The following is a 13,589-nucleotide window of genomic DNA, read 5'->3' as shown; positions in this document are numbered from 1 at the left end:
CATGAGACCTACTGTACAGAAAGCATGGTATGTACGGCGAAGAGAACAACGGTAAGAGCGAAGTACCTTCGAACAAGGATGTTCGGAAAGGTCAATTTGGCCATCAAGGGCCGAGGCTGCGTTGCCATATGACGTCTTGTTTCAGCTTGTTTCAGATCTCCGCAAAGGACCTCTTGACAGAAAATCCAATTATGACTAGTTATATGATACAAAATTATCATGTCCTTCTGCCCCAGGCGTTGAGTGCGGTCAATCCCTCCCGCTCGCGATTCCGCTCCACCTCCTTCCAATTTCCTCTCGGATCGCCGAGATCTCCCCCAGCCTCCCCAATTGGATGCACCCCATCGTCGGACTGGGCAGAGGCATGCCTCGTAGCTGCCTCGTAGCCCCTCGCCATTGATTCGGGCTTGCCAAATTTCCAGATTGATTTGCTTGTCGCCGACCCAGGCGGGGCGTGCTGGTACTCCGGCCGGCTGAAGCGATGATGGTCCGGATGTTCCGGATGAGGGGGGAGCCGCTTAGAGGGAAGGGGCATGTGCGCGGAAGTGTCGCCGGATCCCCGCGTATGCGCATGCTGGGAAGGATTGGGTGGAAGCGGAGCCGAATGGCGATCACGGGGACGACGTGTAGCTGTAGTATCTACTGAGGGAGGGGAAGGGTAATGGCCGTTTGGACGATACGGTAAGGCGGATCCGGATGGAAGGCTGTGATGGCGGGATTGGGCGGGGTGATGTCGGGCGTTGCTGGGAAGGGGTGAGGTACTTTGTTGCTGGTATACGGGCGGTTGATGTTGCAGCGATGCTTGTTGCTGGAGAAAGGGATGTTGTTGAGCGTCGGGGTACGCAGGGAGCTGCTGTGGATACCCGTACCCTGGCCCCATCATTCCCGGCCCTTGCACTCCCGGAGGGACCATTCCCATTCCCATTCCAGGACCCAGACCCATGCCCATTCCCATCCCCATCGGCATCGACATCATCGGTGGCATGGGCCTCATAATCGGCGGCGGAATGGTGGAAGCCCTGACCACAGCATTCATTTGCGCGCGGTGGATTTGTCGGACACCTCGAGCCCACGTGGATTGGAATGTGCTTCTGTTGCGAGCGTAACAGATGATAAAGAGGATGAGGAGGGAGCCAAGTAGGGTGCCGATGACTACTGTCAGCCTTGCCTTGGTCAGAGACTCACGTATCCCCGCCAGATTCATGTTTGGCATGCCCCGTGCGCGAGCAGCGACATTGAAGTCGTTGACACTGCCAGGCTTGCCGGCGAATCCGACGAATTGTTGATTGGGCGAGTAGTAAATGACCCTGATGTTAGCGTGGTAATGTCAGGACTTACGAGTAGATGCCGCTCAAAAAGCTGGACCCAAGCCGTATCTCCCCCTGCTCTTCTGCCACACTGCTGTTGGTCCACGCTTGCACCTGGCTATAGCATCGGCGATCTGGACCGGGTTGGACTAGCTGCGTAGGATTGAAGTTGTATGTGGTGCCTTGAACCGACATAGACATGGATTGTAGATAATTGCACGGAATGGTCTATATTAGCAGAGTCAAGGCGAAACTCACCCATCTTCGAGGATCGTCAACGTCTCTGAGGACCCCTTGAACGTTATTGAAAAGCTGCTCGGCGATGCGGCTGGGAAGATAGATGCCATCAAAGCCGGGATCTATCGTAGCCTGCCTCAGCTCGACCTTTACTCTACTCACGTAGAATTGGGTCGTGTCCAAGACATTTCCGCCCATGCGCAGGTTCTCCACGGGGATACCCCATGACCCTCCAACGGTGCGGTTGGTTTCATACCAGTTGCTACTATCAGCCACGCCTGCAAGCGACTTACAACTCGCCGACCCATCTCCCCTGCGGCGCGGCACCCCAGTGCATGCTCCCAACTCGGCCCCCTACTTGGCCATTGGAAGAGTCGATGTCGAATCCGACGACAAAGTTCTTTGGCACGGGTTGGTTTGGGGGATAATTTTCCGCATTCAACATGGTGGATAGAATGGATTGTTGGCGATTTTGCTATTGTCAGCTGGTCCGGATTCGGTCCCACTTGATTGATGCCAAGTCCATAAAAGCCTGACACCCCCCTTCCCAAAAGCACGTTCTCCCCGGTGCCTCCGCCTTCCCCGTCACGTCCGGACTCTAGCTTGTCCACAACAGACACAGGATATACCACCTGGTCCTGTCCTCTAGCGTCGAGAACGATGTCGGTGCCCAGGCGGGTTGTGAGGGTGAGCGTATCCTCGGGCATCTGGGGGAAGATGACGACATTGACCTGTTCTTGCGAGCTCGACTGGGATTAGCGGTGTCGTCAAAGGACTTACCGTCCACGAGGATGATCGGGATGGATTGTATCTATTGTCAGCTGAGTAGATGGGGGACTTACAGATCGACACCATTCGCGCAGTCGACGCACTGATCCGATGCGACTTGAACAAAGTTGACATTCGTAGCTGATGTCAATAGGTTCAAGGTCTGGTCTTACACAGGGTGAGCTGAGCCGCAACGCCGGGCTTGCCGATTGCGACTTTGACGACATTGGTGCCTGATCCTGATCTGTAGATGGGAAAATCGGTATAGAAGGTGCCGAGGCGTGTTGCGTCGAGCTGGCCATCGGCGCTGACCAAGACGAGCGAAGCGAGGACGGCGAGTGGTCGCCAAAGGGGCCTAGTACCGGGCGAAAGACTCTGTCTATACTGGACTGACATCAGAGGGTGGAGATATGAAGGAGGCAAGTGAATCAAGTGATACTTCCACGACGTCAGATGGGAAGATGCAGACTATAACAAACAAGCCAAAGGAGGTAGAAAATCACCCAACCGCTTCCGGCCGAAAGGACCAGTGGGTGTGACTAGCACATGCATACCGTTTGGTCTACAGTGAAGGCATGGGACTGTACGGTCAATATCGTGACAGATAGGTCCACGAGTGTGCATTGCCGATGGAGCTGGAGAAAAGCCAATTTCATGTCTCACCAAACTTGCTCCCCCACTTTCCCCACTCTTCTCCCGCTCGCGCGAGTCTCCTCGTCCACCCCTACCCCCACAGTCTACCTCCCGGCTTACATATGCCCAGCAGGTCCCTGTAGATACGGCGCACCCTGCTGCTGCCCGGCGTACGCCCCTGGCGGCTGAGGGTCGTGACCGTCGCCCTTCTTCATTTGCCACTCTGCCACTTTAGCCGGATTTCTCGATCTCTTTTCCGCTGTTACTCACGACAGATGCTGCAGATCCAGATGTGGGACTTGGAGAATGGGATCAAGGGGATCCAGAACAGCTCGAAGCGAGTCTGCGAAACGGGCGATCAGTGGTGGATTCTGCTAATGTAAGTCTCTCCGGCTCACCCTTGAGGAAGCGCCGACCACGGAAGCTGAGAATCAGCTTCGATCCTGCGAGTCTGGAGCGGGCTCACCATTGTTACACCTTGGACACATGCGCCCCTGCTTGTCCTCATCCTGTGATATCTGACTGTCAGCCGTGTCATGCCGTCGAAGAGGGAACACAATGCGCGATGCCGACGGGCCAGCTTAATCTGCTTACCTTGGTGGGAAAACCACCTCCTGATGTCAGCACGATATGCCACGAGAGGTCGAGACGATATGCGTTACTCACATATGATCGGGATACACACTGCATATCATCAGCGACACGTATCCCGAAGTGTACAGCCGCAAACGCACTACTGCTTGATCCCGTCCTTTCCGAGTCTTTTCCGATCTAGCTTATTGCAATCTGTTGGTTCTTGATCTATCGGGTGGCTCGAGAGTATGGCGATGATTAATCTCCTGGAAGCAAGTGGTAAAGGTATATGCGCGGACTGAGAATGGAGACGAGACGTAGAGTATGGGCCCATGGCCATGGCCTCATGGCCATGGATGGTTAACGCCAAGCAGGCGGCAATTACGTACACACCTCTTGCTGCGTCATAGCGGCTGCTGGTCAATATTACATGTGAAGACTCTATCCATCAACTTGTCACCGCCCATATGCGCCCTTTACTTACGACATGTAGCAGGCTACATAAGCAGACGTGTACGTCGCAGTCAGTGGGCTTTCTGCGAAGTCCAGCCGTTGTCACCTCATTGCGCTTGAGATCCGCCGGCTACAGCACGCCCCCCAGAACTCCCGAAAGCGACAGGTCGACACCCCCCGCCCGGCACGATACAGATGAGGTAGGCTTACCTCCACCGGAGCTGATGCCAGATTGAACTTCGAGAGTCGCCCTATACTATACCTAATGCCCTGACAATAGCTCGCCTCGCGGCCTGCCCATTTCTCGGCTATAGCATAGTACAGGGCGACTTTGTCTGGGCAACTAGCCTTTTGGTCGTCAGCGGCCTATCCGACTGGGTAAGTCTCCTATCTGAGGTCATGCACTACTGATAAGAGCTTGATGGCTACATCGCTCGAAGATGGAATCAAGGCTCAGTCCTGGGCTCCATTCTCGATCCCGCAGCCGATAAAGCGCTCATGACAACGCTTGTCGGCACATTGACCTGGACGGGGCTCTTGCCAAGTAGGTCGCAGTCTGATCGCGCTCATCTAGTACCCCTCGCGGTCCTCATCATCGGAAGAGACGTGGCTCTATCGCTGAGCGCCTTTTATTTCCGATACGCCTCCCTGCCAAAACCCGTAAGTACTGCTCAGACGCAAAACTAACGACAGCGAACTCTGCGTCGATACTTTGACCCCTCCCTCCCATCTGCGGAAGTCAAGCCGACACAAATCAGCAAGGTCAACACCGCCCTCCAGCTCGTCCTCATGGGCGTGACGACTATCTCGCCCTTGATCCCTTTTCCTATCGCCTCGGGCTTGTCGGCATTACAGTAGGTTTGTGCATACGGTCAAGCTCACTCTCAGGTGGACCGTCGCTGGGACGACAATATGGAGCGGATTGAGTTATATCGGGAAGGGCAAGGGAGGGTTTACTGTACTAGGACGACCGAGATGAAATAATACCACGTCATGCCCTCCTTCGCCTGACTCGAGCCTCCACCTCCAAGTCACTCAACATTTCGACGTTGATTCCTTTGATGCATCTATCTACCTTTGACCCCCTTGTCACACTTCCATTATACGCGTCTTCTGGCCACGCGGGTTCCGCACCGCACATACACTCCCGCGCTATCCCAAAATGGCAGCTCCCAAAGAGATGACGGCTCCCGTAGTCGTCATGGAAAAGGTAGCTTCACCTTCAGAGTCGAGCTGACCATCAGACCGACAAGAGAGACTTCCTCACAGCCATAGAGGCCAAAGTCCAGACCTCGTGGCAGTCCGCGCATCTCTTTGAGGTAGATCCTCCTTGCCTTCCCGAAAATGTCAAATCCTACACCGACTTCTTCGCAACCAACCAATCCATGGCGGATGTCCAAGCAAAGCACCCCAAATGGTTCGGCACCTTCCCCTACGCCTACATGAACGGTGCTTTCCATCTCGGCCACGCCTTCACCATCAGCAAAATCGAATTCGCTGCTGGGTTCGAGCGTATGAGGGGCAAGAGGGTCCTCTTCCCGCTAGGATACCATGTGACGGGCATGCCCATCAAGGTGAGCTGAACAATGGCAGCGCTGATCCCAGACCTCCGCAGACAAGCTCGTCCGCGAGATGGAGATGTTTGGCGATGACTTCTCCGGATATAGCGAGGACGCCGAGGTCGCTCCGACCGCAACCGTGGCGGTCAAGTCCCTCGAGTCCATCGACCCCTCCAAAGCCAAAAAAGGCAAGCTCAACGCCAAGAGCACCGGTCTCACCTACCAATTCCAAATCCTCGAGCTGCTGGGCGTGCCGCGCGACGAGATCAAGCAGTTTGCCGACTCTCAGCACTGGCTGCATTACTTTCCTCCCATCGCTAAGCACGATCTCGACGGGCTCGGCGCCAGGATAGACTGGAGGCGGCAATTCTTGACGAGTAAGTCAACGCAAGACTGGGCTGACATTAGCCAACGCCAATCCCTACTACGACTCATTCGTCCGATGGCAGATGAACAAGCTTCATCAGCAGGGCAAAATCAAGTTCGGGAAGCGCTACACCATCTACTCGCCCAAAGACGGCCAACCCTGCATGGATCACGACAGGTCCAGCGGAGAAGCGGTCAATCCCCAAGAGTACACTGCAGTCAAAATGCAAGTGCTAGAGTGGGGACCGAGCATGCCCGGCGAGGTACTCCAGGCTATCGGCGGCCGCACGGTTCAGATGGTTGCCGCCACTCTGCGCCCAGAGACAATGTGAGCCGTGGTCTAGATTACGCTGATGGCAGGTACGGCCAGACCAACTGCTTCGTAGGACCTACCCTCGAGTACGGCCTGTATGAAGCCTCCGATACCGAGCTCTTCCTCATCACTGAGCGATCCGCACGAAACATGGCCTTCCAGGGCACCTTTGATCGCCCTCGCGGGGTGGTTGAAAAGGTGGCCAGTATCAAAGGCGCAGACATCATCGGGACCAAGGTCCGCCCGGCGTTCGGCTTGGTCACAGAGGTCTTCGTGCTGCCCATGGAGGGGGTTTTGGCGACCAAGGTAAGCAGTGCCGCCCGCTCTGCTAATTTTAGGGAACTGGAGTGGTTACTTCTGTCCCCTCCGACTCGCCCGATGACTACCGGACGCTCATGGACCTCCGGAAGAAGCCGGAGATGTACAAGATCCGCCCGGAATGGGCCGCGGTCAATCCCATCCCCGTCCTCTCCACCCCCAAGTACGGCGACATGGCGGCCGAAACCCTCTGCACCCAGTTCAAAATCCAATCTCAGCGCGATGTCAAACAGCTGGCCGAGGCCAAGGACCTCGCCTACAAGGAAGGCTTTTACAACGGTACCATGACCATCGGCGATTTCAAAGGCCTTGCCGTCGCCGAAGCCAAGCCAAAGGTCAGGCAACAGATGATCGACCAACAGCTTGCCGTAGCTTATGCCGAGCCCGAGAGCGAAGTCATCTCGCGCAGTGCGGATGTCTGCGTGGTCGCGCTCGCCGATCAGTGGTACCTCGACTATGGAGAGGAGGAATGGAAAGCAGCCGCCAAAAAGTAGGTCCGGGATTATTCTTCGCTTACTCAGCCTTCTTGCGCGTATGAACACATACCTGCCCGAAACTCGGAACGCCTTCGAAGCGGTGCTCGATTGGCTCAACCAGTGGGCATGTGCTCGTTCGCACGGTCTCGGATCCAAGCTCCCCTGGGACCCCCAGTTCCTCGTCGAATCGCTGTCCGACTCGACTATCTACATGTCCTACTACACTGTCGCCAATCTCCTCCACAAGGACATGTGGGGAGCCGAGCCAGGAGAGCTCGGCATCACCGCCGACCAAATGACGGACGAAGTTTGGGAATACGTCCTGGGATCCGCCGCTCCCCCATCGACGGGGATCTCGCCCGAGAGCGCCGCCCAGCTCAAATACCACTTCCAGTACTTCTACCCCCTCGACGTCCGCTCCTCGGGCAAGGATCTCATTCCCAACCACCTGACATTCTGGGTGTATGTCCACGCCGCCCTCTTCCCGGAGCACCACTGGCCTCGCGCGGTACGGACGAACGGCCATCTTTTGCTCAACGGCAAAAAGATGAGCAAGAGTACTGGCAACTTTTTGACAATGAACGATGCGACCAAAAAGTATGGCGCCGACGCCATGCGCCTGACTCTCGCCGATGCAGGAGACGACATTTCAGATGCCAAGTGAGTGCAAGATCTGCTCGGCTGACCCCAGCTTTGAAGAGACTGTCGCCAATGCCGCAATTCTGCGTCTGCACACTGCGGTTCTCTGGGCCGAGGTGAGTTCGCCCTTGTCCTAGCTGACAGCAGGAAATGAAGAATGTATCCTCCACTCTGCGCCAGGGCGAGTTGAACGAGTTTGACCGAGGGTTCCAGGCCGAGATGGATACGCTCACCCGAGGCGCATACGACGCATATGAAAAGTAAGTCCCGTATGGAACCTCACTAACGGCAGAATGGAGTACAAGACGGCGCTCAAGCTCGGTCTGTACGACTATGAGAACGCTCGCAACTGGTATCGGACCGTCTCCTCCCCGGACAACGGCGGCTCCGGCATGCATCGCGACCTCGTCTTCGCTTTCATCCGAAACAACGCCCTCCTCCTCGCACCTTTCACACCACACTTCTCAGAACACATCTGGCAAACGGTCCTCGGCGAATCCTCGTCCGTTCAAACCGCACCATTCCCCAAGCCTACATCCAATCCCGACAAATCTACCCTTCAACAGCTCGACTACATGCGGGGCGTCGTTGACAGCATTCGGAGCGCAGAAGCACTCGTGGCGCGGCGTAAGGGGGGCAAGGGCAAGAGCGAAGCGCCGTATGATCCGTCACGCCCGAAGTGTGCACGGATCTACGTTGCCAGCGACTTCCCAACTTGGCAGAAGGATGGCCTCGCCATTGTCCGGGGCTGTTGGAACGCGTCAAACAACGAGTTCGACGAAGGCAAGATGAAGGCGGATCTAGCGGGTGCAGGCCTCATCAAGGACAAACGCATCATGCCGTTCTGTCAGGGTATCAAGGTGAGTCTAGTACTTGATTGTGCTCATGATAGCGAAAAGTGCTTGCGGATGGGGAAGCGGCGTTCGACCGCTCTCTTCCGTTTTCTGAAATCAATGCCCTCATCCTGCTCAAGCCATACATTCAGGCGTCGCTCAAATTCCAGCAATGTGAAATTGTCGAGGCGCAAGGAGAGATGACAGATGGGTGGTCTCAAGAAAGGGCGGACAGTAGCGAGCCGGGAACGCCAGCCATTCAATTCTGGAATCAGCAGTAGATCTAGAGGTATGACATATTCACGTCTCCCGTAGCCCGTTGCCCGTTGCCCGTTCATCGTACAGAGGAAGGGCGCCAAAGCCACTCCCAACCACTAACCTTCTGAGCTGACGCCCAGAATTCGGGCTGGAAACAGCCGGCCCACTATCGAGTTCCCTAACGGGGGCTGCTAACTTACTTGGCGTATTGGTAGTTTCCATGCCTTTGACATAGTCACCCTCGCATTCCATATGGATAAGACTTGTATGGCGCTGAGGTCATTGGATCACTGCTCAGTGCAGGTGCCTTTCGCCGAGCAAGTCTTTGTTGTAAGAAGTGGCAGGATGGTTCGGTTCAAGCTGGAGGCTCAGCTTGTGTATGATGAAGAAGCGACAAGCTGAATCCCCAGGCCTACAAGACGAACTATATAGCAGAAGACAAGTGTTTACTGAAAGGCAACTAACTAGGCCGAGACATAAGTAAAACTATATTAAAGTGAGTCAAGACTACAACCTACAAGGGTACAGCCCCGTACAGCAAGCCCCCACTCCAATCACCGCCTGAGACACTCCTCACTCTCCCGCCTAGACTAACACCGGTACTCAGCGGTATCTAACAGACTGCACAGACTGCGTTGTTCGCCGCTTATATACTGACGATCCTGTGAGCACTGCATCTCTGAAGGTCACGCTCTTGCTCTGCCAAGCCTCACTCAATCAGCAGTACATATACAGCTGGTGCTAGGCTGGCTTACTTGATGTTGCGACGTGATATTAATCGTCTGAGACACTCCTCACCCGTCCCGCTATCTGGTACTACACGTATAGCCATAAAAAGATCTAATTGCCTCAGATAGTCAGGCTTGATCAGTAGAAGTCGAGTATACCACCATAAAAAAGAGCGCAATCCTGTAGCTGTTCCCGGCCTTCAAACTCATACAGTATTTTGACACAAGTCCACGGAGTCCGTCCTCGAGATTCGTCCCTAAACCCCCTGACCACACCCTCAGATACCAATTGGCAGCCACGCCGCTATCGCTCAGCTGTCCAATCGTAGCTACCTACCTCTATTTTTGCGTCAGACCGCTTGCGCTGGCAGCATAGACCTATCGTCGTTTCACAAAATCTATCTGCTGGGCGGCCAAGTGATCTGTCCTATCAGATGGAGGAAGCCCAGGTCCGGAATCTGCTACAAGAGGGTCGACTGCCGTTATTCCGTAGACTGATCGGACCTCCTTTTATACTTTCGGGAGATGCCGCGGTCAATATGCGCTCAAGCCACACAAATGATCAATAATAAGTAGCCTCCAACAAGCGACCGACGGATAACATGGCTAAGTGGTGGCATGTACAGTCTCAGACTCTTGAAACATCATTTCATGCTGGCGCAACCCTACTTCTCCGGCCCAATGAGCCCGACCATCATTACGGGCTATTTGGAGTCCGTGCTGCTTGTGTGGCTCGAAATCGGCTAGGTCACCGTTGGGCAACCGATGCGCGCTGAACATCATAAATTACGGCCTGTGAGCGACCCGTACACGAGATGACACAGACGAGGACAAGGCTCTTGATCGGTCGGCGCTCTAGCCATAGACTGTACACAATTTGGGACGGCAAAGCAGGTCTTATAGAACTCTACGCCTCCATGAATGATGCACCTGTGCCCCAGCGTTGTCAGCTACCCTGCGACCAGCAGTCTGCATCGTTCGTGATTATGACCCACTCCTATTCTGATTGACACAGAAATACGAGCGATCCGGACACCGTCGGGATGTCGGCAAGAAGTGGCTCGCGGTACCGCTCATCACCTGTCACAATCTGTTGGACTTTCTCAGCACAAGCCAAAGGATCGCTATCTTAATAGAGGATGAATAAGCGGAAGGGGGAGCAAAGGTCCACAACATCAACTCTAAGCAAGAGCCCGAGCATGTTCGAGTAAGATGGTGATTCCATATATTGATCACTTCCCCTGCTGATTGCTGTTGACGCTCAGCTAGATCCAAACAGATGTGGAAAAGAAGTGATGGGAAAATCTACAAGTCTAGCTAACACGGCCAAACTATATATTGAAGGAGTACAACAGTATCGTCCCGCTAGATCCCGCTACTTCCCGCTCTTTCCCGACTTTTTCTCCTTGGCATCCAGCCTTCACGCCGTCTTCGGCCAGATCCGCCAAGATACGCCAAGACGAAGTCATCCGACGAATCTCGACACGCCGTCAAGTCCAACAGGTGTGCGCCGATATCTGGTGTGTCTGGGTAGGTATACAGGGTGTCACATAGGTTGACAATAGGAGAGGAGATATGGAGTAATCTGCCTGATGATGATAGTGCAAGGAGTGCGGAAAGAAATGGTTTCAGCTTAACTTGGGTGATCTCGAACTCTCGGTTATGCAGATAATGGAATGATAAGCTCTTATGAAGGTGAATACCGAGGGCAACTAACGCAGCTGAAATGGACGCACAACATGTGCTAGAGAAGAGACAGTCTACATCCACTACGGTCCGGTAGACTAATCCTCTCTCTTCTCGCACCGAGTAATCCCTCAAATGCCGCCTGATTTAACACCAATACTCTGGACGAGTTGCTGGGCCTCCCGCGGTGGACTTGCCACAACGAATGGGGCATGTGTTTTTTAATTGATAAGCTTACGATGATATTGATACTTCAGAGAGAACCGGCAGATAGACTAGTACAAGTTCACCATAGTTCTAGTAGCTTGCTCTCTTGTACATCTTTGCATCTACTGCGACCTGACCACACGTCGACACTGCGTAGGAGCGGACCTCCTTGGCAAGGGCCTCCTCGCATCCATTGCGTCCGCCCTCTCGTCCTTTGTCCAGCCGGTCAACCTTATCAATCACGGCCAGGTATTCGCGTACATCCTCGCGTCCCTCGACCCCGACGTCCAGGCCGGTCTACCCCCTCACCTCAAGACGACTTTGCTCCGGACGCATCTGGCCTCCGAGTTCACCTCTACAACAGCTACTCCGCGATCGAGGGCGCCTATTCGGCTCAGCTGCTCCAGAATGTCAGAAGTGGCAGGATGGTTCGCTTCAAGCTGGAGGCTCAGCTTGTGTATGATGAAGAAGCGATGCATTGACTTACCTGGAGGCTCAGCTTGTGTATGATGAAGAAGCGATGCATTGACTTACCTGGAGGCTCAGCTTGTGTATGATGAAGAAGCGACAAGCTGATCCCCCAGGCCTACAAGACGAACTATATAGCAGAAGACAAGTGTTTACTGAAGGCAAGTAAGTAAGCCGAGACATAAGTAAAACTACACTAAAGTGAGTCAAGACTACAACCTACAAGGGTACAGCCCCGTACAGCAAGCCCCAACTCCATTCACCGCCTGAGACACTCCTCTCTCTCCCGCCTAGACTGACACCGGTACTCAGCGGATTCCAACACAGAAGCCCTTCAGCACGACGTGGCGGAGGGACAGAACTCCATCGAGATCATGGCCTTTCTCCGTCGGCATACGCCCAGCTCGTCGCCGGCGGCATGCCTATCGAGGACATTGTCTCGATTTCTACCATGAAGCCCCCTCTACCGGAATACTGGGCCGTCTAGAAGCAGAACCTCTGGATGACCCCCAACCTGTCAAGCGGCCGGATCTCGTCGGAAGGTCAACGGCGGGTCTGCTCAGGCGGTGGCGTTAGCGGTCAGCCGGAAGTGAGCGTGCGACCTGCACAAGACCAACTCGTACACCAATGCGCCTGGAAGTGGACCGTCATTATTAGAAGAAGCGATGCATTGGCTTATGTATGTCGCGACGCCACACCCGGTGCTGCGTCACGCTCTCAATCAAGCCAAGGCGAACACGAATCAGGGAGCGGAGATCACAATAGCAAGTCGTCGACCGCGATTCACGATTCACGATTCGCGTTTTCACGACCCGTGATCACGAGTCGGTAGGAGAGAGCAGAGGAGAGAGAGAAGGGACTTTGACCAGACATATATAAGGGGATCCATAGCTAGCCAGAGATCCTTTCCCGAAGAATCTGAATACTATAGTCTTTAGCCACAAAGACCTTCTGAGACCAAACTCCCTCGTAACCTTCACTCCTTGGTCTTACGCTTGCCCACTCGACCCTTCCAAGTGCCCTATACCATGAACAACATCCACATCCAGAATCTCAACATCAACACAAGCCGTCGACCAGCACACAAGTACACCACTCGAAAGCCGTACTTGTCCCTGACTTCAGTCATAGGTCTTCTGGGGACAGCATCTCGACAGCTTACCTGAAAGCTCAGCCACAGAATGATGAGCGACAGGCTATGTAGCAAATTAACGAGTCGTCACTGAAGAGAACGAACGAGGCCGAGACATACCTTGGAGGATTATAGCCTTGTGTCGGGAGGCTGTCCCTAGAATACCTATGACCAGAGACAGGGACGAGAACGGTTTACGAACTAGGTAACATGTGTGCTTGTCGGCGGCTTGGGATGATATTGGTGAATGGCGCCTACTGGCTACGGTGCGTGTTGTGGTATGTAAGGCTTGGAAGGACCCGGTGGGCAAGCTAGATACTGGATAGTGTGGGTGGCGAATGGTGATGATGATGTTGGGTGTATGATGGTCTATAGCTGAATGACTATGAGAATTAGATCCCTGGGGAAAAGGATATCTAGCTGTGATATGTGTTGGAATCCGCTGAGTACCGGTCTCAGTCTAGGCGGGAGAGTGAGGAGTGTCTCAGGCGGTGAATGGAGTCGGGGCTTGCTGTACGGGGCCGTACCCTTGTAGGTTGTAGTCTTGACTCACTTTAATATAGTTTTACTTACGTCTCGGCCTAGTTAGTTGCCTTCAGTAAACACTTGTCTTCTGCTATATAGTTCGCCTTGTA

At 54.3% G+C, this 13,589-nt stretch overlaps 4 protein-coding genes across 4 annotated transcripts; 2 read left to right on the top strand and 2 right to left on the bottom strand.

Annotated features, from left to right (window-relative positions):
- Positions 1–217: 217 nt before the first annotated feature.
- Positions 218–2,708, bottom strand: MKK02DRAFT_42599 (uncharacterized protein; the record flags this gene model as incomplete). Its single annotated transcript, XM_053092071.1, has 10 exons — positions 218–1,152; positions 1,186–1,307; positions 1,339–1,421; positions 1,566–1,676; positions 1,707–1,806; positions 1,838–2,019; positions 2,174–2,293; positions 2,325–2,355; positions 2,387–2,453; positions 2,486–2,708. The coding sequence occupies 10 exons, from the start codon at positions 2,706–2,708 to the stop codon at positions 218–220; spliced, it is 1,974 nt and encodes a 657-aa protein (XP_052947988.1).
- A 353-nt stretch (positions 2,709–3,061) lies between these two features.
- Positions 3,062–3,926, bottom strand: MKK02DRAFT_42598 (uncharacterized protein; the record flags this gene model as incomplete). Its single annotated transcript, XM_053092070.1, has 7 exons — positions 3,062–3,168; positions 3,216–3,288; positions 3,344–3,369; positions 3,412–3,463; positions 3,540–3,556; positions 3,612–3,629; positions 3,908–3,926. The coding sequence occupies 7 exons, from the start codon at positions 3,924–3,926 to the stop codon at positions 3,062–3,064; spliced, it is 312 nt and encodes a 103-aa protein (XP_052947987.1).
- Positions 3,927–4,205: 279 nt separating this feature from the next.
- Positions 4,206–4,950, top strand: MKK02DRAFT_23516 (CDP-alcohol phosphatidyltransferase-domain-containing protein; the record flags this gene model as incomplete). The annotated part of the gene is made up of 5 exons (XM_053086739.1): positions 4,206–4,349; positions 4,389–4,515; positions 4,546–4,631; positions 4,665–4,825; positions 4,860–4,950. Coding segments are annotated over 5 exons (609 nt in total), but the record flags the coding sequence as incomplete, so codon positions are not given.
- Positions 4,951–5,151: 201 nt separating this feature from the next.
- Positions 5,152–8,756, top strand: MKK02DRAFT_36071 (uncharacterized protein; the record flags this gene model as incomplete). The annotated part of the gene is made up of 11 exons (XM_053089339.1): positions 5,152–5,181; positions 5,216–5,545; positions 5,577–5,907; positions 5,939–6,224; positions 6,257–6,515; positions 6,548–7,017; positions 7,049–7,663; positions 7,695–7,758; positions 7,790–7,902; positions 7,935–8,502; positions 8,535–8,756. 11 exons carry the CDS (start codon positions 5,152–5,154, stop codon positions 8,754–8,756), a joined length of 3,288 nt encoding a protein of 1,095 aa, XP_052947985.1.
- Between the last annotated feature and the right edge of the window lie 4,833 nt (positions 8,757–13,589).

Source organism: Dioszegia hungarica, assembly GCF_025882075.1.
Source record: "Dioszegia hungarica strain PDD-24b-2 chromosome Unknown MKK02contig_6, whole genome shotgun sequence".
In the NCBI taxonomy this organism is placed as follows: domain Eukaryota; kingdom Fungi; phylum Basidiomycota; class Tremellomycetes; order Tremellales; family Bulleribasidiaceae; genus Dioszegia; species Dioszegia hungarica.
The sequence above is the reverse complement of the archived record's forward strand: the minus strand, read 5'-3'. Positions and strand labels throughout refer to the sequence as shown.